This window comes from Candoia aspera, chromosome 15 (genome assembly GCF_035149785.1).
Source record: "Candoia aspera isolate rCanAsp1 chromosome 15, rCanAsp1.hap2, whole genome shotgun sequence".
Classification (NCBI taxonomy): Eukaryota; Metazoa; Chordata; class Lepidosauria; order Squamata; family Boidae; genus Candoia; species Candoia aspera.
This window is the reverse complement of record NC_086167.1, coordinates 10,267,240-10,294,660: the sequence shown is the minus strand read 5'-3', so window position 1 is coordinate 10,294,660 and position 27,421 is coordinate 10,267,240. Positions and strand designations below refer to the sequence as shown.

The 27,421-nt window shown below is 46.6% G+C and overlaps 1 protein-coding gene across 1 annotated transcript in view; it reads left to right on the top strand.

Moving 5' to 3' along the window:
• Positions 1–24,825, top strand: part of PPIL2 (peptidylprolyl isomerase like 2) — a 51,173-nt gene extending 26,348 nt beyond the window's left edge. Inside the window, exons 12-20 of the mRNA XM_063315453.1 lie at positions 1,218–1,324; positions 7,912–8,001; positions 9,725–9,758; positions 15,537–15,654; positions 16,629–16,685; positions 19,399–19,471; positions 19,611–19,673; positions 21,284–21,420; positions 22,804–24,825. Coding sequence (XP_063171523.1) covers positions 1,218–1,324; positions 7,912–8,001; positions 9,725–9,758; positions 15,537–15,654; positions 16,629–16,685; positions 19,399–19,471; positions 19,611–19,673; positions 21,284–21,420; positions 22,804–22,894 — 770 coding nt within the window. The 3' untranslated portion in view covers positions 22,895–24,825. The remainder of the gene's footprint in view (positions 1–1,217; positions 1,325–7,911; positions 8,002–9,724; positions 9,759–15,536; positions 15,655–16,628; positions 16,686–19,398; positions 19,472–19,610; positions 19,674–21,283; positions 21,421–22,803) is intronic.
• The last annotated feature ends 2,596 nt before the right edge of the window (positions 24,826–27,421 follow it).

Genomic DNA, 27,421 nt, shown 5'->3' with positions numbered 1-27,421 from the left:
AGGGGTTAGAATGGAACGGTCACTAACATGCCCCTCCCATAGGCACACCCCTAACGGGTGGCTTAGGATCTGGCCCGTTTTTGAACTCGATAGTTATTTTAGCAGCTTTTCCCATAACCTCGGTTTTGGTCCTCTCCCATTGTGTTTTTGGAGACTTTTCCCACCGACGGACAGGCAGAGTCCTGACCTCTTTTGCAGAACTTCCGTCCAGCATTCATGTGGTCAAATTACGAAAAAGACATGCTAGATCTTTTTTTATATATGTAGTAATTTTATTAAACATTACAATCAAAAAGATAAAAACTAAGACAAACTAAAAAGAAGAAAAAAATGGAAAGTGCAGTAAAGAGAAAAATAGCAAGAAAAATGGAAAAGAAAGAAAGAGAAAATAAGAGTAGAGGAAGGAAAAAGAAAAGAAATATATAAATAAATGATTTCCCCCTTCATCACAAGTATAAATAATTTTAGTAACATATCACCTTCTCTTAAAATACAACAAATGATCTCTTCTTCCTAAATCTCATCTCTTTATCTATAACAAAATCCTTAAAGCAGCCTTTCTCGACTTTTTGACCCTGGAGGAACCCTTGAAATATTTTTCAGGCCTCAAGGAACCCCTGCAGATTCAGGCTCAAATACAGGCCAGAAGTTGCAAAATTATTCTATTCGTTTCATGGGTAGGCCTGTCTATGTGCATCAGCAGTGTTCTTAAACTGAAAATAGAGAATGAAACTTGCCTTTTTAATGTGAAGTTGCCCGAATTTAAAATAAGTCACGATTTTTTGTAAATAAGTCATGGTGTCCCAGGGAACCCCGAGTGGCCTCTCACAGAACCCTGCTTAAGAAACCTTGCCTTAAAGCCTCACTGTTCAGTCCTGATCATCAAAAGTCCATTAAGGTTTAAAACATGCTAGATCTTAAAAAAGAATTCCAGAGCAAAGGAAACATTTGTACATCAACATCACAATTTTAGAAGGGGAGGGACGGTTTTGGATGGCTGGGCCGAAGGTTCGTTCCCACTGTTTAGCAGCGTCGATGATGCCTGGCCCTTCCAAATCCAGGCCACACAGCTAGGAAAAGCTTGCCGTTCAGCAGTGCCCACATTGCCATCCAGAAGCAGTGTGGAAATCATCCCAGGTGGCAAGGCGGCAGAGTCTGGTTCGTTGCAGAGGGGGTGCCACACATTAAAGGCCTGTGCCCTTTGCTTCCGTGAACAGCTGCCATTGACGACGACGTGGTGCGCTACCGGTACGTGAAGAAGAAGGGCTATGTCCGGTTGCACACCAACAAAGGGGATCTCAACTTGGAGCTACACTCCGACATGGTAGGGAGTTACTCTTGCTCATTACCGTTGGTTGCCAAGTCCTCAGATGCAGGGCGCTCAAGGTAGATGGCCCTCAACGTCCTGTGGGCCCCACTGGTGGTGGCGATTTGGGCAGGGCGTGATGGGAACTCTCGTCCCACTTGCCTGGAAGGTGCCACCTTAGGGAAGAGAGTTCTGTTGTTTAATGGGCATATTTCCAGATGTGCTGCAAAGCTTGGAGTGCAAGCAACTACCGTTTCAAATTCGCTTGTAAACCGCCTAGAGTCATTGTGGAGATGGGCGGTGGGAAAATGCGATCAATAAAAGTAAACAGGTCTGCAGCTGGGTGTCAGAACAGTCAGAGAGGACCCGAAGAGGGAAGGTGTGAATTTCAAGTTGTTTTGGAAGAAACAGAGCCATGTCTTTCTCTCTTTTTAAATTGAACGGTAGTTAAGGAAAATTGACAAGATATCAAGGAACATAAATCTGTAATGTGTAGAAAGTGGGGGGATTTTCACTAGAAAATGATAAGTAGAAAGAAACAGATAAGAAACCCCTTCATGTTTGCCATATATCAAGGGTATTACTGATGATAGCTCTGGTATAGTTACGATAATGTGTAAAATCTACCCAGATTTGGTAACATTTTGGTTCCTGCCTCTGATGTTTTATTATTCTGACTTTGAGCTGTTGTAGCATGGCAGCTGAAGAAGCCTTGTTGGTCCACATCTCAACTGTTAGAATGTCTGAAGATTTTCCATTGTTGAACAATTATTATTTTAGCTCCTTAAGAGCTCTCCTGGTGTTGAATACAAAATATTGTTGTCTTTTATTTAGTTGAATGGCTAGAACCTTATGAGATATTGCTGTTTCCACCAGAAATCTTGCAGGTTTCTGGGCAAGAATGCCAACATTGTATGAGAATTGGTGATTTCTAGATATTTGGACTGGTATATATTTTGGTGCCTGCACCAAGAACAGCCTGACTGAGGGAGTACATCGGCTTAGCCGACCTGAAGGCATCTACCTGTGAAAGGCTAATGTATATAAAGTTGTTAAAACAGCTCATGAACCACTCGTAAGATCACCTTCGAAGATCAATGCTCTTTCATTACTTGGAAAGATCTCCCCAGGGAGAAGATGGGTAGGGACATAACATTTCTCAGATTTGCCTCCTGTGCGTATATTTCTATCTTCCACGTGGAGGTGAGAAGCAGGGGATGTGTGCGGCCCTGGCTTCAGATGTGACAAATCAGCAGTGGTGCAATTGAGTGATACAAACATTTCACAATTTGGCGTTGCGCAGGAGCCGTAAGCAGGGGCTTTTCACTGACTTCGTTTTTCTCTCCGTCCGTTGAATAACACTGAGTTGGGAGGATGAATGCTGAAGGATTCCATCACTTTAGTTTTTAGGAATAGCACCAGAGCGCGTTGTTTTAAATAATTTATTGAGCCTCATGTCACAACATCACCTATTTCAATCACCGTTCAGTCGCTGGTGTTGCTTCTGTCTTTCGGGAATGTGGGTGGCTAAATTCTGGGTGGCTTTTTTAGCAACGAGATGTCGTTCTCCTTGGCGCTTTGGAAGCCTTCTAGAGTCCTAGAGTTGGAACTGGGCTGTGGAGATCACGGAATCCTAATTAAAGCAACCCTGACAGATGGCTGTCAAGAGCCTTGTATGGTTGGAATCACACCCTTGTACGGTGGCTCGGCGCCACATGCATCTCTTTGATTTGAGGTGTTGAAACCAAGTCATGTTTTTGTGTCTTCCCCTGAGGACCCTAGCATGTACTTGTGAAGATTTCAGGAGCCAGTAGGTTAGATATCACCAAAGGAGATAATTTTGGACAAAATAGGGTAGTTCAGAATGACAGGGATGACTCACAAATGGAAGGGAGAAGGCACTGTAATCCAATGAATCTGTCAGGACACTAGCACTGGGCCTTACTTGTGGGCCCAGCCATTAAGCTGCTGCTCCTCCTCCGTGGGGGCATTTGGATTGTTTGTACCATGCTTGTAAACTCCCCCAACCCATTAAGACTTTGGGCTTCGAACAGCAAAGCAGGGAAAACACGAAGACTGCAATAGCAAAAACAGTATTTGTTTTTATATATTTATCAAATGTGCACGCCTGTATGAGTCACGGTGAAATTGGCAGATCTGATAAATAAGAACCCCGTGCACACAGAAAGCCAAGATGAATGCCCATGATCAGTCTGGGCCAAAGTGACAGTGGAATGGCCCAGATTTCACAACCTGTGAAGGGCAGGGAGGGAGGGAGGGGGCCACTCATATGCCTGATGGTATCGTGTTCCAGAGCATGGGAGGTACTGTGGAGAAGGCCTGTTGTCTCACCCACACCATACATATGTCTTGTAGGGGGAGCTCTAAGCATACCCCCTCTGGTGGTTCAGACCAGATGGGCATATTTTAATTTTGACAAAGCGGCTCTGCCATAGTGGGCTTTATAGGTGATAGCCAACCTTTGAATTGAGCTGGAAGCCTACTAGCATCCCATGCAATGACTTTAAGAATGGTGTTACTCTGCAGTGGCAGGATTGACTGTAGGTAGGAAATCTGGTGCTCTCTTTGCTGTATCTCCCATCTCCATTCCTGATACCCTTGGGCAGACATGCTCTTGATCCTGAGCAGCAGCCAGAATACCATCATGAAGTTCAAGATCAAGATCAAGGAGAACCATGTGCAAGTTATGAGTTGCGGAGCCCTGGATCTTGGGCTGGGCCTGAGAAGGAACCAGAAGCCTCTTAAGCCAGATTCCCTGGATGGCTGGCCGCCTTAGACCAGCCTTTTCCAACCTGGGCTTCTTTCTTGTGTGTGGAATTCCCAGAATTCTGCACCCCATCTGGTCATTATGGAGGCTTCTGGGTAACAAAGCCCTTGGGCGTTATTTGCCTTTAGATGTCTCTCTGGACTCCTTGCCCCATCTGATTCTTTTGAAGAAAAAGGAGGTTGGTGAACTAGCACTGAGGCTACTAGCCTCTAGCATCACCTTCACTTCCGAGAACACCCCAGTGGTCCCAAAAACCTTCTTAGAAAATAAAAGCAGAAGCTGCCCTGTCCTTTATTAGAAAGTAGTGAAGAAAGTGAGCCAGAATGGTAGAGAGCAAGCTGGGGACAGAGGGACTAGAAGAAATAAGAAGAGTTTTGGAAGACTGGTGTTTTGCACCTGGCCACATTTGATATCCCAGCCGTTTTGGACATAAGTGAGATCTCCAATACCTGGCAGCAGCCGTTTGGGACACTGTCATGAACAAGTTTCCCCCTCGGGTGTTAGGATGAAGCTCTGTGTTGGCTTTCTAGAAAGAGGTAGAAAGAGAACTTTCCTCTTTCAACTGGGAAAGTTGAAAAGATCTGAGCTTTAAAAGGCCCAAGAGATTTCAAGGACTTGGGTTGCGTTGGCAACTGCCTTGGAGCAGAGAGGTTCTGGAGAACTCTCCAAGGTTCTGTAATTCCTTTTTGGCCCTTCCTGCTAATGCCACCCATTCTCCACCATGGGCTTCCACTTTTGAGGGCAGGCAGGGTGGGGTGTGTGTGGGCTTTAGGGGAAAGGACTTGGGGCAGATGCCCTCCTGTACAGGTTAGCAGTTGGGCAGAATTGATTGGAAACGGTCCTCAAAAGTGGCAGATGGAAGAGGAAGGACGGAAAGTCTAAAGATGCAAAATGCAGAAATACGTCTTCAATCTAGCGACTGGATTGTTCATGGGTTTTGCATCTGAAAGGAGCCAGAATGGACTTTTGCTGCTAAGAGGTGGACATCTGTGGTGGGGACATGGTTGCCTGTCAGCGGATTTTGTCCAGCTCAGGGCCATCTTCTTTGCTGTGTGTGGACCCTGTTTTTCAAGAGTGGCTCCCGAAACAGGAAACAAGCATTTTACGTCTATCAGAAGATGCAGTAGAAGATGGATAATACAACTGGTTTGGCAGAGTTGGTAGAGCAACTGCATTTCTTGATTGCAGAATGAAAACTGGTGTCTCTGGGTTCTGATCCAGGTCATACCCTGTGATGTTATTCTTCTACTTGCAGAGAACTTGCCTTATTTTATCTTCAGTCAAAGACTTCTCAGTTACCCTGCAGTCATTTGTAGATCTGGCCAAGCTCTGTGAAATGGCTACTGGCACGTAGCATTCTGGAGTGTCTCAGAGCCAAGTTGTTCTGAATTCCTCTTTGCAATGTCCCTTTTTTTTTTAACCAGAATATCACCTTTCAGTTCTCCCATCTTTCCCAGTCATATAATCAGGAAAAAATACAAAATCCCGTGGTGAGGCTTTGCTTTGTTCTGTTTTAATGCAGCAAACATAGTTTCCCCCTTTCCAACCCCCTTTAGCTTTGACAAAGAGCAATTGTCGAACACATGAGCAAGATGGGACTTTTTTAAGAGAGAGAGCTGAAAGCAGAAATTCCAGAATCTGGGATTGTTACGTAGGTGAAGAAACAGCAGGAAAAATGGAAGGAAGGAAGGAGGAAGGAAGGAAGGAAGGAGGAAGGGAGGGAGGGAGGAAGGAAGGAAGGAAGGAAGGAAGGAAGGAAGGAAGGAAGGAAGGAGTTGGCTTCTAGGAAGGAAGGAAGGAAGGAAGGAAGGAAGGAAGGAAGGAAGGAGTTGGCTTCTAGGAAGGAAGGAAGGAGGAAGGAAGGAAGGAAGGAAGGAGTTGGCTTCTAGGAAGGAAGGAAGGAAGGAAGGAAGGAAGGAAGGAGTTGGCTTCTAGGAAGGAAGGAAGGAGGGAGGAAGGAAGGAAGGAAGGAAGGAAGGAGTTGGCTTCTAGGAAGGAAGGAAGGAGGAAGGAAGGAAGGAAGGAAGGAAGGAAGGAAGGAAGGAAGGAAGGAGTTGGCTTCTAGGAAGGAAGGAAGGAAGGAAGGAGGAAGGAAGGAAGGAAGGAAGGAAGGAAGGAGTTGGCTTCTAGGAAGGAGGAAGGAAGGAAGGAGGAAGGGAGGGAGGGAGGAAGGAAGGAAGGAAGGAAGGAAGGAAGGAGTTGGCTTCTCTTTCCAGTGAGTGAAGAAGCTCTAACTAGCTTTTCCTGTCCTCTTTCAGGAGCGTTGCTAAGGCAACCGCTTGCTTGCCAGAATGTTATGCACCTCGCATGATGCACACACAGTGGCCATGGGAACAAGCTTTTTCCATGAGTGTGGAAAGAGGGAGTGTGTGTGCGTGTGCATGTGTATGTATAAAAATATAAATAAAATCAGGGGAAAATAATTTGCAGCCCACAGAGTATTTGCAAAGGAAAGAAGTCACTTGTCTCTTCCCACTGTTTGTTAAATTCATTATTGTTTTACTGAGTGCTGAAATGGGATTGTGTGTTCTCTCCTGGGCTCTCACTTCAAGGAGAATTCATCTTTGCTTAAAAAAAAAAGTAATTTGCAAAACAATGCCCCATCCTGTGTTGTCAGTGGCTTCTTTTATAGTTGTTGGTGTGCATACCAACTTGCATTGAAATCTGCTTATTCTTTAATTCACAAAGAAATGAAAGCTGGCTCATTGGTGCGTCTTTTCTCTGAACTCTTTCAGCCAATGGGCAGAGGTGGTTTCTGTTGATCATTCGCTACAGGTAGTCCTCGACTTGCGACCATTCGGTTAGTGACCGTTCAAAATTATGACACCACTGAAAAGGTGACTTACAACCAGTCCTTGCACTTACACCTGTCGCAGCGTCCCTGCAGTCACGTGATCAAAATTTGGGTGCTTGGCAACCCACATGCATTTATGATGGTTGCAGCATCCCAGTGTCACATGATCACCATTTGCGACCTTCCCAGCTGGCTTCTGACAAGTATAGTCAATGGGGAAGCCAGATTCGCTTAACAACCAAAGGATTCACTTAATGACTGGGGCAAAAAGCTTGTAAAATCAGGTGTGACTCATTTAATGACTGCCTCGTTTCCAGTCCCTATTGTGGTCGTAAGTCGAGGACTGTGTTTTTACTTCCAGAGGGAAGGGTAAGAGAGACCTGTTGCGTCTGTTCCATGCATGAGAAATTTGGATAGCCTTAAGGTCCCATATTCCTGTTTCGTTGAGTCGGTCAGGCCAAGATTTGCTGATGGTGCCTGAAGCAGCCCCTTTGGATAGAAAGGCAGGGTATAATTCAGTGGGAGAAAAGAGGAAAGTATCTTTGGTATAGACAATGCATGTCATTGCTCAAGACAAAGGCAAGATGGCTCTTTTCCCACACTAGGTCCCAAATCCAGTCAGACCAGCAACATCTTCCACCATGCTGCTCTCTTCCTTCTTGTGTGCCATATTTGTGGTTTAAGGCTGATGAATGACACATGGCAAGTCGTTCTAAACATCTGGATCAGTGTTTCCCAACCTGGACAACTCCTGATGTGTGGACCAACTGCCAAAGTTCTCAGCCATGGCCACATTGGCTGGGGAATTCTGGGAGTTGAAGTCCACATACCTGCTTGGCCATTGCCCAGGTAGGAACCACTGAAGAACAGCTGGTTCTCTGCCTCTAAGTTAGAATGATCTCAGCCATGGCTATTTTGCTGTGGTTCATGCCCTGAAACATATAGTTGGTGACTTTCCTGTGTTAAAAAAAACCCTTGATTTAATTATAAGCAGCTTGTTTTGTTTGTTTTTTCCTTTCTCAGACCCCTAAAACCTGTGAAAACTTCATTAAACTGTGCAAGAAAAAATACTACGATGGGACCATATTTCACAGATCAATTCGCAATTTTGTGGTGAGTATTGAGCTGGAAGGCCAAAGACATAAATGTTTGGTCTGCAAACCAGAGAGCAGTTGCTGAATCTTAATTAATGGCTGTCCTGGTGCTGTGGCTTTCATCCCCTCTGGATCAGCCACTGCAGTGGACATAAACTAAGGCTGACGTGAACAGAACATATTCCTGAGTGCTCGAGTGCTGCTCGGTTGCCTTGCAACCCTCGTTCCATAAGTCAAGCTGTCATCTGCTGAACCTCAGAAGCTGTGTTTCCAGATGCCTCTTGCTTTGAAGCTCGAGTTAGATGAGCGAAGGAAGGCCTCCACCCCTAAGTCTGGGTCAGCTAGGGTCAGCCTGTGAGGGAGTCCAGACAGGAAGCACACCCAGGTGAACTAATTCTACTGTATGGTAAGGTCACGTTAACAAAATCTTGCAAGTCTGAAAGTACAGTTCTCCCCCCCATCTCCTTTACAGCCCAAGAAACTAGGGAGGGTCCCTTCTGAGCCTCTTGCCCCACCCACTATCTAGCTGCAGGCTAAGCTGTCTCTTATCTGACCATCTCCTTGGCAGCCACTATTGGCCCAGTCTCCCAAGGTCTTTCCCACATACCATTACATTCCACATACCCTTCCCTTCAGATTCATCCCCCCATCTCTTTTACAGCCTGAGAAACTAGGGAAGGTCCCTTCTGAGCCTCTTGCCCCGCCCACTATCCAGTTCCAGGCTAGGCTGCCTCTTCTCTGACCGTTCCCTGGGCAGCCTCTCTTCACCCGATCTCCCAAGGTCTTTCCCACAGACCATCACAGTTAGTACTAATTGTCTCCTACGGTGTAATAAAGACAAACCATACTTCAACTCCTGTAACAGGTTCCACCCTGCAGGAAGCAGCGTGAATCGTGGACATCCGGGCTTCAGTAGCAGGATGCGCTGCAGGCACCCCTGGATACTGCATTCATGACCTGAGATGGGGAGGGGTTCAGACCAGCTTTGGCAGTCCTCTAAATGGGGAGGGTTAAAGCTGCAGGCCTGAACTGAGGAAGGGGGCTGTGCACCCCCCACCCTCAGAGACATGAGCCATGTGGTTGTTTTCGCCTTCGTGAGCTGGGGGAAGGTGGCCACCCTAGTGTGTAAACCTGGCTTTATGCCCCACCATGTGGCTTAAGCCCAGCCCACTACAGCTTCTTCAGCTAATCATACTTAAGCAAACCACAGCTTAAAGGTGACATGTGAACCTCTGTGTTCATTTTGGGGAATCAGCTTGCTGAGCTGTTTTACCCAGAGTTGCCAACTTAGCGAGCAGGTTTTCAAAGTCTCTGGCAAGATACTGTTTCCCTGCCTAATTCCTTGAGATCCGTGGAAGTGGAGAAGCTGGAGATCCAACCTCACTCCCTCTTTCTTGGACTCTGGACTGCAATCTCCCCTGTGAGGAAGTCCACCTGGAGAAATGGAGGGTTTTGCAACCTGAGTTATTTCCCCTTTGCCAATCCAGAAGACTTCTCTTTTTTTTTTATTCCCCATTCCCTGTTCAGCTGCTGAAAACCTGATTACTGTAATTTGCTCCTTTCAGGAGATGGCTGATTGATTATGGCAGTGCCACGATAAAAGGAGCAGGAGATAAGAAATAATGGTTTCCTTTTCTCCAGTCTGCTGATAAAAAGTAACATCCTGAATGATCTTAACAATAAATCCATTGCTGTTCAGCTTTTCCCCCACCTCACATTTTCTTTATGTTTTGATTGCATAGATCCAAGGAGGAGACCCAACAGGGACTGGAACAGGTAAACAATTTCAGGATTTCTTCCTCCCTCTTATTTGATTTCTTTCAGATCTTTGAAGGTGTTGTAGGAGGCGAACGGCATTAGTCTATGGTGGTAGAAAACAGGAGGAGTCTGCTGGCATTATTAAATTAATCAACGAAATTATTTCTACCATAATAAAAATGGGTAGTTTGAAAAGGCATTACCAGACTCCTTCTGAGCCTTAGTTTTTTTGTACCACTTGCAATCTGATGTTTTTGGGTTCACCACATAGATGAATTGCCGCTCAAGACCAGTTTTTTCCACCAGCATTAGCTTGTTTTCAGCATTTGAAGTCAAAAAGTTCAGGTAGAAAAACAGCCATGAGAGTCTTACTTATCTTTCCTTGACGTTTGTAACAAAAACCAAGAGGAGACCCATTTGGATAACATAGATTGACCACAGGAGGGTGTGCTCAGGGCGCTTTCAGTTGTTGAGAAAGAAATTGAGCTATTTGGAATTGAAGGAAAGAAGGCAAGCTGGATTGATCTGGAGCAGTGTTTCTCAACCTTGGCCACTTTAAGATGGGTGGACTTCAACTCCCAGAATTCCCCAGCCAGCTGTGCTGGCTGGGGAATTCTGGGAGTTAAAGTCTACCCATCTTAAAATGGCCAAGGTTGAGAAACACTGATCTGGAGGCATCTCAAGGGGTTATTCCATTTCTTTCCCTCAACATGCTTTTCTATCCCAGTCCCCCAAATTAGGAATGTCCTTTACTTTCTCTTCCTCAGTAGGCCTTCAAGGTGTTTGTTTTTTATTTTGTACTTGTGCAAACTGAAGTGATGGCTTCTGTCGATGAGTGTGCTGTGGTTTTGACTTCCGAAATTCAGCAGGAGCAGCCTGTGTACTCAAACCCCAGGTCTTCTCGAGCTAGAATGGTGGACATAACACCACCCAGTCCAATCTGCATTCTCTTTCTGTTAGCCTGTTGCTAGGAGGAAGAGATCTGCCTGGAGACAGAGGCATTTAGCTAGGGAGAAGGGCATGCAGACCCCCTCCGAGCCCCCTGCGGTCTCGGCCAATCTCTGCAAGTGGCCCTTGGAACTCAAACGTGGCCAGTCCTGGTCCTGAACCTTTTGGTAATAGAACCTCCGTTGCACGGGGTATTTTATGACTGCAGTTGAGTTTGAATTAGAATTTCAGTTTAGTCCTGCCAAGTCTAGTGGAGAATCTTGGGTTTGCCATTGGGGCAGGGAGTTGAGAAAACATTCAGGATTCAGGGATGGTGTTCTGCACCGGTGTTCTGCACCACAGCCCCCCGTCGCTTCCAGATGCCACTTTTATTTCTCCCACCCCAGCCTGGGCCAAGGTTGCCTACAGCAGGAACAGCACCTCAGATGAGCTTTGCGGTCGTAAAGAGCTGTCATTTCACAGCCAAGTGCTCCCGAGCTCTTCTGCAAACAGCCATCCTTCCCTCTGAACTGGGAGAGGGCGCTGCTGGTGATGTTTCGCGGTGGAAGGTTAAATCTCAAACACAAAGGGGAAGATTTTGGGGGATCAAGGCAGGCTAGGACATTTTTGGTTTTTTTTTTTTAAAGTGCCCCTGCTCTTGCAAAATTGCAGGCAGAGTTTGGGTTTTCTTAATGCCTGGAAGCACTGAGCATGACTCTTTCTCCTCTAAATAGATGTGGGTTTAAGGGACTGACTCTTCCTCCTTTCCCAAAGCAAAAACCCCTGCAGGCAGAAGATTAACACGTCTGGGAGAAGGCAGCTAGCCTCTCCCGTCCCTTATAAGCTGCTTTTCTGGATGTGAGAATTAATTTTTTTCCTTACCAGCCATCTGGCATGGTACACAGTCCAGGGGTAGACTTGGTGACAGAAAGGACTAGTTCCTGGAGTTCGGAGGTTTGGACTGCAAAACTCTTTCAGGAAGTCAGCTGGATCAGGGAGCCTCCACCAGGAATAGAAAGGGATCTGTGGTCTTGTGGCAGCGGACAGCAGCTCGCTAACAGCGGCCTTGGCTTCTGTAAATTCTAGGGAAGGGATTTGAACCTTGCTGAATAAGCACGAGGCTCATCTTCCTTGGTTGTGAAGATGGTCCTTTTCCTGGGTAAGAAATCGATCACTGTGATTTGGGGGTGGGGATTTAATAACCACTTAATAACTGCATCCTGCACTTCTGAAGGGCACTAAGTTTGAAAAGAGAATTAGACTGGATATGAAGTAGTCACACAAGCATTTCTGGAGTTAGCATCCTCTGTGAGGTTTCTTTTCTTCCTGTTTAAAATTCCACAAACTGGGTCTGTCCAAAGAAGCAGGCTTTAGATCCATGCTTAGAAGAAGCCACCGAAGGATGGCCTACCTCTTGTCTAAGTCAGCCCTTAGTCTCCCAGGGAAACCTGATTTATGTTGCCGCCTGTATAAAAGTGGTTGAAAATCTTACTAATTGGGTCGCAGCAGGGGTTTCCCCCCATCGGTCCGAAACGTTTCTAGAGTGAGTTCTTGACTGAACGCCCCTCTCTGCATCCCCGGTTTCTCCAGGGGCAGAATGAGACAAAAACTTCTGTTCTCAGAAACCAGACCAGATTGTCCCAAACTGCTCTTTGCTGGCCCAACCTGGAGGCTTAGCTGAGAGGCAGCCGGCAATGGGGCGTCATCGTGATCAAACCCGGCGATGAAGTTTTGGTGAAGTCCCGAATCCTTAGGGGCTGATCCCACGCCCGGATCTTGATTCTGCAATAATGGAAACCTTTAAGAGACAGATGGGGAGACAGGAATTGAGCACACTCCACCGTCTTTAGATAGATCTGTGTGACTGTTAGGTGGCTGCAGGCGTGGGGGGAAACAGGCGTGTGTGTCTGTTTTTGCTGGGGGAATCAAAAAAGGAAGTATTTCTCACTTGTTTTCTCTGTGTCTGGAGTTGCGTTTAAAATATGTATTCCTGAAAGGGGTGGGGGGAGATATTTTGGTGCCTTTATCCCAACAGCCCTTCGTGTGGGCAAAAAACATAGCTTGAGCTTCTAGCAGCGGGCAACCGAGTACGGTCTGTTAAATGCAGAAGACACCCCCCCTCAAAACTCCAAAATCATACTGTGTTTTGTGCTCTGCAATCCCTCCCTCTTGATTTTAACTAAATTCTAGCCTGCCTGATTCACCCTTCTTGGGGACCATCTACTTCTAACAAAGAAGCAACATAGCTTGGATGTCTGCTTTGAGTTTCTCCTAGAATTCCCTTGCCATTGTTTGCCAGCACAGAACAAAGCTTGGACTCCGACTAAATTGCCCGCTGCATCTTCGTTTGGGTGTGGGGGTGTGGGTGACCTGCTTAGGAGATGAACAATTAACCCCAAGCCAGCCCTCAACCCTGCAGGGGAAATTTCTTGTAGAAAGAGGGAGCGCTGACCATTTATTTACAGGCCGGAAGGTTTTGTGAGCTTGCTCTCTTTTTTGCAGTGTTTGCGAAGCAGCAAGTGGTGTCCGTCTTTCTTAGGGTCAGTTGTGTCCTTTTGCAACAGGGGGACCCTGGAAAAAAAAAACAGTGTACGTTTATGGTAGAATATTCTGGAAGCCCTGCAACAGGAGGCTGTTTTGGAGGCCAGAACTGGGCCGCAATGGTGGAAAAGTTGAGCTGCCCATCCCTTGAGATTTCTCTGCTCAAAAACTCCTCTTGAACCCTTCAGGCCTTTGATAAGGAGGCAGGGTAGAGTAATTCCCAAGAAGCAGGGAAGCAAATTGCTTGAGCTAGATGTCTGCGGTTGCCCTTCCTTCCTTTTCTCTCTCTCTCCCTCTCTTTCTGACTCCTTCCTTCCCCATTAAGACACCCACTTCCTTGTAACATTACAACTGCCCAGGAAAGTTTGCATCTCCCAGCTGCCTCTTCTGGCTTTTGACACATCACAAGCTTTTGTTATTTTGGCTGGGCTTGTTAAAAAGCAACAGAGGCCAGAGTCTAGCCAGCCGGCAAGAGGGAGCCAAACTTTTCCTTGATAAAGGAAACGAGTTGCCGCAGTTTGGAGACCCGCTCAGGAATAAATACCTGCAGCTCCCGGGGTATTGCTAGGAACACAGCGGCCCAGGGCGGAGGGAGTTCCTTTCTTGCGCTTGGGTGTTTGAAAAACCACCGCCACCGTCTCAGATTATGTCTTTTTGTCTCCCTTACATGGGTATTGCTCTTGGTTCGTGGGGGCTCTAACAGTAGAGACGCTTGTTGAGAGGAGCCCAGGTAGATGTACCTGGGTGCTTGTGGAAGTGTCTGCGTGTGAATCCCTTGGCATCTCCAGGCCAACCTGGGACAGCTGGCTGTGACTGGGAAAGTCCCCGTAGTCAATGGAGGTAGTTCTGAATCGGGGTTTCTCAACAAGGGGCAGCCAAAAATAGAGGGAAAATGCAGGTGTTCCTATGAATGAACTGTACTGAGTTCTCCCTAAAGGGGGAAGAATTCAGTGGGCATACAGCTCCATTTGCATGTGGGGCAGCGGGAGGTGGGGAGAAGGTGCAAGCAAGCTGCTGGTTGAGTTCTGCCTTTGATCAGCAGTATCCTCTCTCTCTGCACTTGATGGCGTATCCAGTTGCTGGGCAGAGCAGGCGTGCCAGGCGCCTCCCGAGTGCCCCAGATGCTTCTGCGAACTGCTGTCCTGCAGCGATACAGCTTCTCCAGAGGACTCTTGAGCGTGCTCTACGAGCAGCCCAGACCCAGTTTCTTTCCCAGACTCCCCCCTTCAAAACAAAGCAACTTCTTCGCATGCATGGCTGGCGTGTTGCTTTGTTTCAGATCACGCTGCCGCTGAAGGAAAATACATCTCCCTTTCACGGTTTGTCAATTGCGAGTGTAAGAGGTTGACTCGCTAATTATGGAAATGAGCCTTTTCAGCACTTTTTTTTTTTTTTTTTTTGCGCTCCTGATAAGGACCACTTCTTGGGAGAAGATGAAAGCAGTTCCTCTGTCCTCAGGTAACGTGGAAGTAACAGCCACACAACCTGGGGGGATTCACACAGATTCCATTTTGGGTCTGTTCAGGAACAAAAAGGCCAGAAAGACACCGAAAGGGAGATTAGGAATCCTCAGTGGATTCCATGGAGGTGTCTCCTGTGGAAGGAGGTGGGATGGTTCTCCTGGCCCAGAGTGAATGTTGCACGTGAGGGGTGCTTAACTTTCTATTAAACCCTTGGTCCTCCCAATGGCAGAAGGCAAACTTGGATCCACTGATAAAGCTGACTTTTTTTTTTTTTTAAGGGAATTGGCAAAGACTTCCGGCACCTAGCCATCTACCGGTAGTAACAACAAAGCTGCTCCTTTGTCTTTCCTGTATGTTGTGCAGCCGAAAATGTGGGGTTCACTAGGGAAGGGTTTTTCTGCTGGTGGAAGGTCCGTACGTCCGATTCTTCTACTTGAAAGGAAGGCTAGGGTCTCAGAATCCTTTGATTCTATTGTGTGTGTGTTCTTTTTTCACAAATCCTGGGTTGGTGATGGGTATTGGGGGTCAGGCAAAGCCGTCCAGGCTTGAGTGTGCGAAGTCTAGAAGAAGGCCGCAACTCAGACCGCTGCAGGTAGCTGGACCGGAGTGACAGACAGATCGGAGGGCCAACCAGATGCAAATTTGTGTGGCCATCAATGCAAAAGTCTCCTCCACCGTCCACAGAAGGTGCATCGCAATAGCTACAGTGCGACATAAGCGTGGCCAGGAGGCAGCATGTGGACCACCTCTATTCCGTGCAGAAAGTGCTTCCCGATCCACCTTTCCAGCCTCTTCCCTGTGTGTCCTCGTTCCGTCAGGGTGGAAGGAGTGCCGGCTTTCGGACATTTCTGTGTTTTCGTTTCAGGAGGAGAGTCGTGCTGGGGAAAGCCCTTCAAAGACGAGTTCAAGCCCAACTTGTCCCACACGGGACGAGGCGTCCTCAGCATGGCCAACACAGGGCCCAACAATAACAAGTCCCAGTTGTAAGTGGTGACTTGACTCTTCTGCTTTCATAGTGGTGACTTGACTCTTCTGCTTTCATAGCATGGTCCCACCTGGGGGACCCGGAAACAGCTTCAGGGTTGGCTTCAACCTGGAGAAGACTTCTCAGTCATTCAGAGTGAGAAGTCTTCTCCAGGTTGGAGCCAGCCCTGAAGCTGCTTTTAACTTCATCTGCTTAATGTTTGCGCCTTGTACTTTGTCATTAACCTTGAGAACCATCCAGAAGAAGATTTTAACAACAACAATTTGTCGAACCTTATTCTTTGTAAGCAGTCTCTGCCAGTCTTTCTTTAGAGACTGGACAAGTAACCTCCCAAGACAGTTTTCCAGTGCCTCTAATGGCCTTTTATTTTTAAGAGTTGGCTGATGCCATGGGCTGTTAACAGTGGGCCTCTAGGTGGTCTTCTAGACACGCAGGACCTAGGAGGTTGCCAGAATTATCCCTCCCCAGATTCGTACCTTGTTTTATTTTACGCGCCTAAGTTTGCATGCAGCCCTGCCATCCCACAAGCAGTGCAGCAGATAACTGGAGGAATGGCAGGGGTGCAATCGCTGCGGACTGAAATTCAGTAGTTTCTGGAGAGGCCTTTGGCTCCCCCCTGCATCTCGTCATGTGTAAAATGCACACTTTTGAGAATGCCGTGAATTAAACCTTAATCAACCAAGTCATGGGCCTGGCATCTTGTATTGGATTTCCGAAGCAACCGATTGCAGAGCCGGTTCTATGATAACAGACGATCAGTGCCCGTTTTAGAATTTTTTCAGATTCAACTGGAAAGGTTGAAGCTTTGTTCCCACTCTCTGCCATTCCATCTGCTAAGATAGGTGTGTGTCTTCCTGGAGCCAGTACAATTTGGCGGAGGCAAGCCACAGCTGTTTGGGTCGCTGCAATTCCCTAGTTTTTGGAAGCTCTTGATGTATTCATTTTATGACATGCTTTTTTTCTTCCTACCAGCTTCATTACATTCCGCTCCTGTGCGTACCTGGACAAGAAGCACACCATATTTGGAAGGTAAACCAAATGATTTAACTGTTTCGTATGGAACATTTCATAGTTATCTTAATAGCAGGCATTGTAGCAACCAGTTTATTTTTAAAGCGGGGGGAGGGGGGCTGGAGAAAACTAGGATTTGCAAGTGCCCTCAGCCATAAAATAGCTCAAATTCACAAGCACGCTTACCAATGCAGTGATTGTTTTATTGAGAGTTCTTTAGAAACCAGTGTTCCGCCATATGTAAATAAGAGCTGTCCTTGTTGTCCCCATCGGAGCTGGCTTGAAAGGTCCAACAGCGCGGAATCTGTACAGACAGTAATTTGAGTACTCGGCCTGGTATGGATCAGGGGCCGTTCTTTTGTGATCCGAAGTTCAACCTTCCAATAATGAAAAAGCCAATTCTGCAGGGGGCCGATTGGTCGGACCCTGTAACTCTCGCAAGGCCAAGTTAACATCTGTTCCCTTGTCCTAGCCAGTCATCACGACTGCTGATGAGATTGCCCTTATTACAGTCACAAAACCACAACCACCTGCTCCCCAAGTCGACAGTTAGGCAGAGGGAGGTTTAAACAGCTTGGCTTACATGAAAGTACAGGTAGTCCTTGCTTAACAACCGCAATTGGGACTGGAATTTTGGTTGCTAAGCAAAGCGGTCATTAAGCAAAGCCAACCCCATTTTACTATCTTTTCTGTGGCGGTCATTAAGTGAGCCACTGCTGGCGCTAAGTGAACCACATGGTTGTTAAGCGAATCGCACAGTTCCCTATTGATTTTACTTGCCAGAAGCTGGCAGAGAAGGTAAAAAAAAAATCACATGACCACGGGATGCTGCGACGGTCAAAAATGCGAAGTGGTTGCCAAGCGCCCGTCTCATGTGCACATGACCTTGGGGATGCTACAACGGTCGTAAGTGTGAGGACTGGTCGTAAGTCAGTTTTTTCATCACTAAATGCCCGGAGTCGTCGTGTACAAGATGGGTGGCAGAGAAATTTAATAAGCAAACAAACAAACAAAACACATGGTGATTAAGTGAGGATTCTCTGCATATTAACACACGCCTGGTGTATATTGTTCTAAGCAGCAACCTAGACTGTTAAGTACGAGAAGGGGAGAAAAGGAACACGGGTCAGGCCAAAAATTGTATCGAGGAGCAAAGGTGGGAAGGAAGAGCTTATTTTCTAAAGGGCAAACTGCACCTGTTCCTTCCCTTGTTGAAACACTGACCTGCTTTTCTCCAAGCATCCTGATCTGCCCTACCAGTTTTGACTACTTTGACCCTGGATTTTGTCTTTGTCTGCATCATGCTACTAAACTGATTACTAAAATCTGCCTTGTTGAGCAGCGTGTTTTTTCAAAGGGGGACTGAAAAGGCTGAAAGCAAAGCGGTAGGGAAGACCTTTGCATTCCTGTGTTGGAAGAGAGACTTTATTGGGGCGCTGTATGGCGACGTCGCCTTTCTCTTAAACGTGCGCTGCAGATGCTGCTGGCACGAGGAGGGGGAAGGGCCTGTCCACTCAATTTTTCTAGATTGTGTTTCACAGCAGGATTTTTCGTAACAGTGTATTTCTCTCTGCTTTTGATTAGTTCAGATGTCAACCCATCTATGTTACTTTTTTTTTAAACTTCTTTTTGAATAAAATTGTGGCAAGGACAGTGGTACAGAAAAAAATGAGGGTCTTGAGTTTTGCAGCATGTGGTGGTCTGAATGTTTCGAATGATCTCAAGGGCTAATTAGAGACACACACACACACACACCCCGAAAAGAAGATATTCAAGTTAATTGTGAGGGGAGCTTCCAAGCTTTATATCCTAAATGCCCTCCAGGGACAATTAAAAATGTCAGATGGGTTTTCAGTCTTCAACAATGAGCAGAAAATCTATTGTCAGGGGGAAAAGGGGGCCACCTTGGGTTTTCTCGGCTTCATGGAAATAATTTGCATAACAGCTGGTCTGAAAAGCCGACCCTGAAGAGTTTTATCCCCCCCCCCCCCCCGGCAGGTTTCAAAGCAAGGAGAACGAATATGCTGTTGCTTTTATTTTGACATATTATTTGGCTGATAAATTCAAATCAGTAATAAAGTATTTATCTCCCAATCCCGAACGGAGAACTGGCCGTAATCCAGACAGAATTCCAAGCAGACCTTTTTTTTTTTTTTTAACAGTAAGTGGTAGGGTCAGAGTTTGCAGCACGTCTTTTTCCATGGCTAGCTCAGACCCGCTTCCAAAAGAAAGGTAAAACGTTCGCATCCCAGCTGGCCCATGGAACGAAAGAACAGCTTGCGAACTTTGAAAAATAGCTGGATGGAAGTTGGGAAGAAACCCCCACGCCAGAAGGAGACCCATCTTTCAGCCTGTTTTTAGACAAGAAAAGTGGTGGGATCCGCAGAAGATACTGCCGTGGCGTCTCCTTTGGGCAGTTAAAATTTTGTCTCACCCCGCCCCCCAGCTTCTCTGAAAGATTTGAAGGAAGGGAAGCTGCATTCCCCAAAGTCTTTGGATCCTGAATCCGTCATTGGCGTTAATAAACGAAACAACTTTAAACACCCCAGCTATCTTCCATTTAGTGCTTACGGTTTCTCTTTGACTTCTGAAGGCTACCGCTGAGCAGCCTTCTGTTTCCTACCTGAGTTTGGCAGACCAGCTCTTGAGTTTCGAAGAAATCGGGGTGGGGGGGAAGAGCTGGCTTTTCCATCTCTCTCTTTTCCATGTGGGTTTGTCTTCCTCTCCCCAGAGTGGTTGGTGGGTTTGAGACGCTCACTGCGATGGAGAACGTGGAGAGCGACCCCAAAACGGATCGCCCCAAGGTCAGTGTCGTGTGGCAGAAATCAAACTGAAAAAGTCCAGGGCTGAAACGGCCTTGGGCACGTTTCCCCCTTTCAACTTTGCGCCAAGAAACAAGCCTGTGCAATTTGTTTCCCCCCCCCCCCCGTTCTCTTTTCTTAGGAGGAAATAAAAATTGAGTCAACCACTGTTTTTGTTGATCCGTACGAAGAAGCAGATGCTCAGGTGAGAACAGGAAGCAACAGCATTGACTTGTGTATGGAAAGAGTTCAAGAAGAAAACCGACGGCATGCCACTTGCGTACCCTTCACTCTCCCAAATTCTCTTTATTTATTATAGGTGTTTGTTTCTTTGGGGGGTGGGAAAGAGAGAGAGAGAGAGAGAGAGACTGGAATTTTTGCATTACAAGCTGTAGCAGTAAGTAATCAGCGTTCCGTTCTATCAAAAACTATCGGCCACAGATACTTCTGTACATGAAGGAAAAGGGAGGGAAAGGCTGTGCTCTGCCCTTCTGTCCTAAATCTGAGCTTTCGCAAGGAATCTTGGGTGCCCCCTGGGAAAACAGGATGCTGAAAGGCCCCCGAGTCCCAAGAGTGAATTATGGTAGCCAAGAAGACAGCCATCATATTCTGAAGCATCTTTTTTCTCAAGGCCAGATTTTGGTGGGAGGGGAGGAAAAACCGCAGTTATTTTTTAAGTCTCTGCTTCTTGGCAGCATCATTCTGGGGCCTCTACAGGCAACAGGATGTTCTCTAGATCAGCCTTTCTCAACCTTTTGACCCTGGAGGAACCCTTGAAATATTTTCTAGGCCTCGGGGAACCCCTGCACCTTCAGGCACAAAAATAGGCCAGAAGTTACAAAATTATTATATTCGTTTCATGGGTAGGCCTGTCTAGATGCATCAGCAGTGTTCTTAAATTGAAAATAAAGAATGAAACTTGCCTTTTTAATGTGAAGTTGCCCGAATTTAAAATAAGTCATGATTTTTTGTAAATAAGTCATGGTCTCCCAGGGAACCCCTAGTGACCTCTTGTGGAACCCAAGGGTTCCACTGAACCCTGGTTGAGAAACCTGGTCTAGATGGACCTCCTTCTCCTTCCCAAAAGGCATTTCTGGCTTTCTTGAAGAGGGCCCTACAACTGGCCAATGCTCTCCCGTTCTCATTTGTTTGGGGCTAGCCTGCCCAAGGCTTCCATTTTTGAAAGCTGTTTGGGGAAGCTACATAAGAGTGGCAAAATTAAAGTTGCAGAAATCAAGCATCCAATCGTTTTCTGGCCTTCTGTCTCAGTTCTTGACCACATCACTATTGAAAAGCAGTGTTTAAGGCCAGTTCTCCTGTTCAACGAGGTGGGAAAAGCTTTGGGCCAGGCAGTTCATCTCTGCCCCCCTGAAGCTAGTGGAGCAGGCCAGCCCATGACCTGACATCAGTGAGACCAGTAACGTATTGCAGTTGCTGCAGCCTAGCTTAATTCCATCTTGTTCTTTGCCTGCCAGCATGGCTCCCGCCTCCAGCTTCTGCAGAAACTTTATTTCTAGGGAGGACGGTTAATCGTTCAGGTATTGCCAAGAAATGCCTTGCCTTGTTCAGAATCCATCAGCTTCCTAGGCAGCACCCCCCGCATTCAGTAGTAGTCCTGTCTTCGTGTTGTTTCTGTCATGGCCTATCTTGGCTTCCTTCCTCCGAAATGAGGAAGCAACAGACAGAGGACAAGGAGATAGGAGACCTTTGTGCAACAGTTGCCCGTCTCAGCTTTCAGCCCAACCATGCTCTGTGGCCTGTTTGAAACCTGTGCTATTTTGGAAGACTGATCTGGCTCTGTTCACTTTCTCAAAGGTTGCTAAAGAAAGGGAGAAGGCCCAGCAGGAAGAGGAGGCAATGAAGGGGGAGATCAAAGACGTCCCAAAGAAGGAGCATCACGCACCAAAAACTTACCGTGCGGGGGTTGGGAAGTACATCAATATAGCAGCCATGTAAGTTCCTGCTGCTTTTTACATTTTAGAGTTTCTGGGTTCCTTTCTATGGGGAAATAAAGCAATACTGCGTATGTCTGCTACATAGAAAAACACCTTCTGCCCAGTTGGTCATTTGGATCTTGCATAAACGCTCTTCTGTGGGTTCAGGCAGTGAAAGGTCTCTGCTCTATAGAAACTGCCAGTCTTTGGCTCACAAAGCAGATGGCCCATTTAGAAACACCCTGTATTGGGACTCGACTTTTCATTTGGTGGAACTCAATGCATCTTAGCTGAAAACCCAGGAGAAGGTGTGTTAAGATTTGAGCAAGGCATGGGAAAGAGGGAGGGCGGCTCGAAAGAGAATGGAAATGTGGGGTTGAAATTTGTTTTTCGACCCTAAAAAAGGTAAATGTTTCCCTTGACATGAAGTCCAGTCGTGTCCGACTCTAGGGGGCGGTGCTCATCTCCGTTTCAAAGCCGAAGAGCCGGCGTTTGTCCATAGACACTTCCGTGGTCATGTGGCCGGCATGACTAAACAGAATGCCGTTACCTGCCCGCCGAAGCGGTGCTTATTAATCTACTCACATTGGCATGTTTTCGAACCACTAGGTTGGCAGGAGCTGGGACTAGCAACGGGAGCTCACCCCGTCACACGGATTCGAACCGCCGACCTTCCGATCGGCAAGCTCAGCAGCTCAGCGGTTTAACCCGCAGCGCCACCGCGTCCCTAACCCTAACCCTAAAGTTATTAACCCTTTTGTGCCATGGGCCCCTTCAAAGTTAACCAATGTTTTTGGACTCTAAAGGCTACACATTACTTTGTGGCCTACACACATTATTGAATGAAAAACTACATTTCAGTTACGGGGTAATGAAAATGAAGTTGGAGCCCTCTGAAATCTATCCACAGACCCCAAGTTAAAAGCCCCTGGCCTAGAGGGAGCAGGGAGAACTCTTCATTGCCAAAGTCCTGAGATGTTGAAAAGGCATTTAGAAATCTCTCCCTGCCTACTTTAAAAAAAGAGAGAGAGAAAATATCAATTTGCCCCAGTGGAAACCTCCATAGTGCCAGTGAGATTAGTAGAAGGCCAGATAATTTAAGGTGATTGGCTTCTGCTTCTCTTGACCTCCACTTTAAATCAGTGTTAGAACTTTCCTTAATTAATTTCCCAGACCAGGTTCCTATGAAAGATGAGGTGGAAAGGCTTTTATTTTCTAATGGCCATAAGTAGGGGAAATCCAGGTCATTTGTGCTACTTAAAAGTGGAAGGCAAGGACGAAATTGACTTTCGGCTCCTCTCTCCCATTCTCTTTGGAGAGCCTTAAGCCAGTGTCTCTTTTGGAGTGTGGTCTACCTCCCAGGAAGGTGGGTGACTTGGGACTCTGCCTTTTGTGTTACAGGAAGCGAGCAGCAGAAGATGGGCCATCCACCAGCATAGTTGCCAAGAAGGAGAAGAAAAGTGGAGGGTTTGGAGACTTCAGCTCTTGGTAGCCCACAAGGGAGGACCAGCTCCAAACCGCCCACAAATGGAGAAGATCCGGTTTGCGCCTCTGCTGCTGTCGCAAAAAAATCAGACCCTCCACAATATTCTTCCCCTTCATAGCATTTCCCTGGCAGCCGTTTGTCGGTTGTCAAGTCCTTTGGAGAAAGACGTGGCTTTTCGCTGAGTGGCCTGTAAGTCAAGGGTGACTCTGGAAAATCGGCAGATTTCAGCGGAGTGTGACCCAAACCGAAGGAAGGAGAGGGGCTCCACTTCACAGTTGAATGGCTGATGGACAAGTTTGGGAAGAGAAGGCAGCACTCAGTTTTGATCGCAAAGCACAATCCTTCCCAAATTGTGCCTCCCGGTCCGCCGTTCTGAACAGCTGCCTAGATGTTCCTGCAACAGCAGCTGGCCTCTGCAACCTGGTGACTTCCCTCTTAGAAATATAATTCCAAGCCACTATCTTTGCTTTAAAGCAGCGTTTCTCAACCTTGGCAGCTTGAAGATGGGTGGACTCCAACTCCCAGAATTCCCCAGCCAGCGTTGCTGGCTGGGGAATTCTGGGAGTTGAAGTCCACCCATCTTCAAGCTGCCAGGGTTGAGAAACGCTGCTTTAGAGCAAGTGGTGGAAGATCCCCAACTGCTGTTTGGTGAGATGCCTGCTTAAAAAAAGCTACATCCATCCATTCCACAGCTTCGCTCCAGTATTCCTTAGCTACTGAAGAGCCGTTGCCCCACCTCCTTTGATCTGCAGCATAAAGATATTCCAGCCCGTTGAGGACACTCTAGGGAAACTCCCCGTGGCTTTAAGCCTCTGGCTCATTGGCCTAATCCAGCCAGCCCGTGTTATCTCATCCCCTTTGGGGAATTAAGCCATCTTCTTTGGGAGCACAGAGGGATTTCTAGACCCTGGGTGGAGCCTAATCTTAAACGTGGAAGCCTGTAAGTGATGCGTTGCTTGTTAATGGAGAGGAATACAGGTGGGTGGGTGGGTGGTTGAGCAGAGAATAGTAACTGGGAAGGGCCTATTTGAAGAAAGGCAAAACAGCAAGGAAAGGTCGAAGCACCTTCTGCAAACGGCAGCCTGTCAGCAAAAGGGCCATATTTTTAGCCCCCTTTTTAATCACTGCCCTTCAGGTAAACTTTCACGGCGATGCTTTCGTGCAGTGCTTAGTTCCTTGTCTCCACCACAGTGCAGAGTGCGTCAGTTTGTGTGCTCAGTTGCTGCACCTCAAAATGGCGCACAGATGTGTGCAAGGGGTACGGCCTGGTTCAGTCCACTCCTGCAATTGCAAGCACATGCCATCCAGCTTGGGCATTCTGGGAACCTGCACATCTGGAGGTCACCAGACCCCTCGAGTTTGCCACTCAACCTGACAAGGCCAGGAATAGGGGCACTGAGTCTTGGCCCAGCACAAACGTTCTTATGCCTCTCACATCCCTGTTTGTAGGTAATCCAGCAGCATCCAAGCTAAAGCACAGAAAGTGTTTTTTTTTTTTAACTCCTCCCCACCCACTACTTTTCCTTCTGCGATGATCCCATTGATGAATGTTCTCTAGCAGGAGGAGGTCGCCATCAAAGATGACAATCAATTCCATTCACTCTCCCAACTAAAACGAGAATTGCAACTTGTTCTACCGAGCCAACCTAAAATAGAAGTTGCCTTTGTATACAGTGTATGGGGGTCTGTGCTGTCTGGATAGAGATTGTGCCCACTGCACCCCAACCAGTCAGTGGATTTTTCTTGGACTGTTCAGTGATTTGCTGAGATTTTTAAAAAGTGTGTGTGTATGTACACATACATCATCTGAGTAAATTTGAAAAGTTATCTTTGAAAATTAACTCCGGCAACATTCTTTTGCACGCAAGTTCCCGTGTCACAGAAGTTGTAAACAGGCTAAATTATATGAAATATTTTTCATTAAAGCTTTATATTTTCATTTGCTCCTGATTATCCATTTGGGCTTTTTTGTTTTTTTCCCAGAGGCCTGCCAATGTGGGATTCCCCGCCCCCGCCCAAATTTTATTGCCAGAAAATGAGTCGGCCATAATTTCCAAGATTCACAACAGGGAGCTAGGGCTCTTTTGAAGAAACGATTGCAGTTTTGTGTGTGTATAGCAATAGAAAGAAGGAGCAGGACAAGAGGTGGAAGGAAGTTGACAAAGCTGAAAGGTTGGCAAAACTTGCCAAGTTCAGAATTACCTAAATTTATGAAGGAGGTATGTTTTAAGCGAAAAACAATCTCGTTTTCTGCAAACTGGTTTTCAGACCAACAGAAAAAGAGACGTGATGGGCTGGGCGATGACTCTACAGTCAGAACGATTAGCAGAAAGCCACGCCGAACTAGAGGGGGAAATTGTTTAGGGACTTTTTTGCTCACCGATGAGGAATTATGTGAAACTGAGAGATCGTTCATATCTCACCTGAGGCTTATGCAACATGTAGTGACTCACAGCTTTGTGCGCAACTGTCTCCTTTGAAAAGCAGTGAATTCCACTTCACTTGCCTATCTCATCACTGGCTGACAGGCACCTTCTCCCCCAAGCAGAGCCTTCACCCACCAGGCTTGGTACATTTCGAGCTCCTGGTGGCAACTAGATCCAAATTAAGAACACAGTGGCTTTCCTGTTTCTAAAATGTGAGGATTTGGGGTGGGGTGGGATGGGGGAGGGGGGAATTACATTCTGCATCTCGTTGGCAGCTGCGTTAAAATGAAGAGAGGGAAAGCTGCTGCGTTATTCAGGAAAACTCACTGAGCATTTCTGGTGTTCGAGGATCAAAGTGGTCTTCATCTTCGGAGCAGATGTAGGTTTATCCATAGTTATTCTTACTGCAACAAAGGGAGATGGTGCATCCCAGTTCCATACATCAGGAATGGGCAACCAGCACCTGTTTCGGTTGTGATGCGATGGCCAAAGTAGGGCCAGACCACTGTGAGACGGAAAATACACAATAGCTGGGATCTAAGCCAACGAATCTGATCCCCAAGAGGGAAAAAGGGAAATACGTAATCCGAATCATCTGGCTCGGCCCCAGAGCCCAAAAAGCAAAGAAACAAAAAAACTTGGCCATGCCAAGAGATTGCTCATGTCTGCTTTACATCAAAAATAGGGCAGTGCCCTCCACATCAGCTGTTCTTATGATGAGCAAAGGAGAGAATATGATTCACCACGTACCATTCCACTTAAAACTATTAATGACTTCTAAACATCGGAAGTGTTGCTGGTTTAGTTGCGGCTTCTTTCACAATGAGGTCTTGACTTCAGTGTTTAGGTGACTGAATGGGCAGAACCAACCATACATGGAGCTGGTTGTTAATGGTAAATGTTCTGAGTCATTGAGATGACCATTTCCTGATAGCACACAGGGCTACGGCTGGTCAAGGTCCCCCCAAGGAAACTTACATTAAGTTTGTTAGTACTACACTCAAGAGAAACCTATAATACTCTGCATGGAGTTGTTCCAACCATTTATGGTTTCTATGGGATGTGTGCGGGCATGACGGAGGAAGATAACATAAATAAGAACCTGGAAATCATTCTGGGACAAAGATGTCTGAAAGCACAGTAGCAGGACCATTAGTGGCTGTAACAGTTCTCCATAAAGAACATTTAACAAAGCTTTTAATGTCTAGAGCAAAGTGTATCACAGAATGAGTCATTCCTATTAGGAGAGGTTATGTAGGTTACATTATTTATGTTTTATTGAGAAGTTCTAATTTTATATAGAAGACTCCCCCTTTTAGTGCATGATTCCTAAAATAATTTCTTAAAGATTATCAGAAAATGAATATTCAGCGTGGAAAAACAAAGGAGGGGCAAGTAAAAACCGGAAGATAATTCCTCTGATCTGGGTGCCCTTGCACTCATTAAGGACATACACTGAATGCTTACCTCCTTTCCTGTGATGACCATCTCTGGACTGGAAGTGATGTCAAATCCTTTGGTCGACCAAGTGTGAACAGAGACAGCCCTAAGTTGAATTAAGAGCAAGGAGGAAAATGAACTGGCATGCACTAAAGTCTTCATTATATCTACATCTTTGCATCTGGTCTTCGGCAGACCCATTTTTTGTGTTTGGGCTATCCTTGTTCTGAATTGGCCAGTCCCCACCTTCTCTCTATACTTACCAGCGGGCTAAGAAATCTTACCGTGATATTGGATATTATTTACCACCTACAGGCCAATTTGGTACTTACGCAAAGGATTAAAATTGTATCGGTCACTACTTCAGTTCTTTGTCCATTGGGACACAGCTTGGCTCACACGCCAAAGGAAAGTGTCTGCGGCCTGGGGACAGGGCAAGCTCTCAAACAATACAGGCAGAAGTTCAATGAGGACCAAGCACATTGAGTTGCCACAGAATGCAGATTATCGGATGGAGGGACGAGATAAGGGGGGAAAAGAAACGTCATCGGAGAGACCGTGCTTGGCTGCCTATGTTGGCGAGCAGAAGTTAACGGTGCCAATCATTGTGTTGATTGTACCCACAGCTGTTTCTCCTAATTCTTGGCCTGTATATCATCACCTCCAG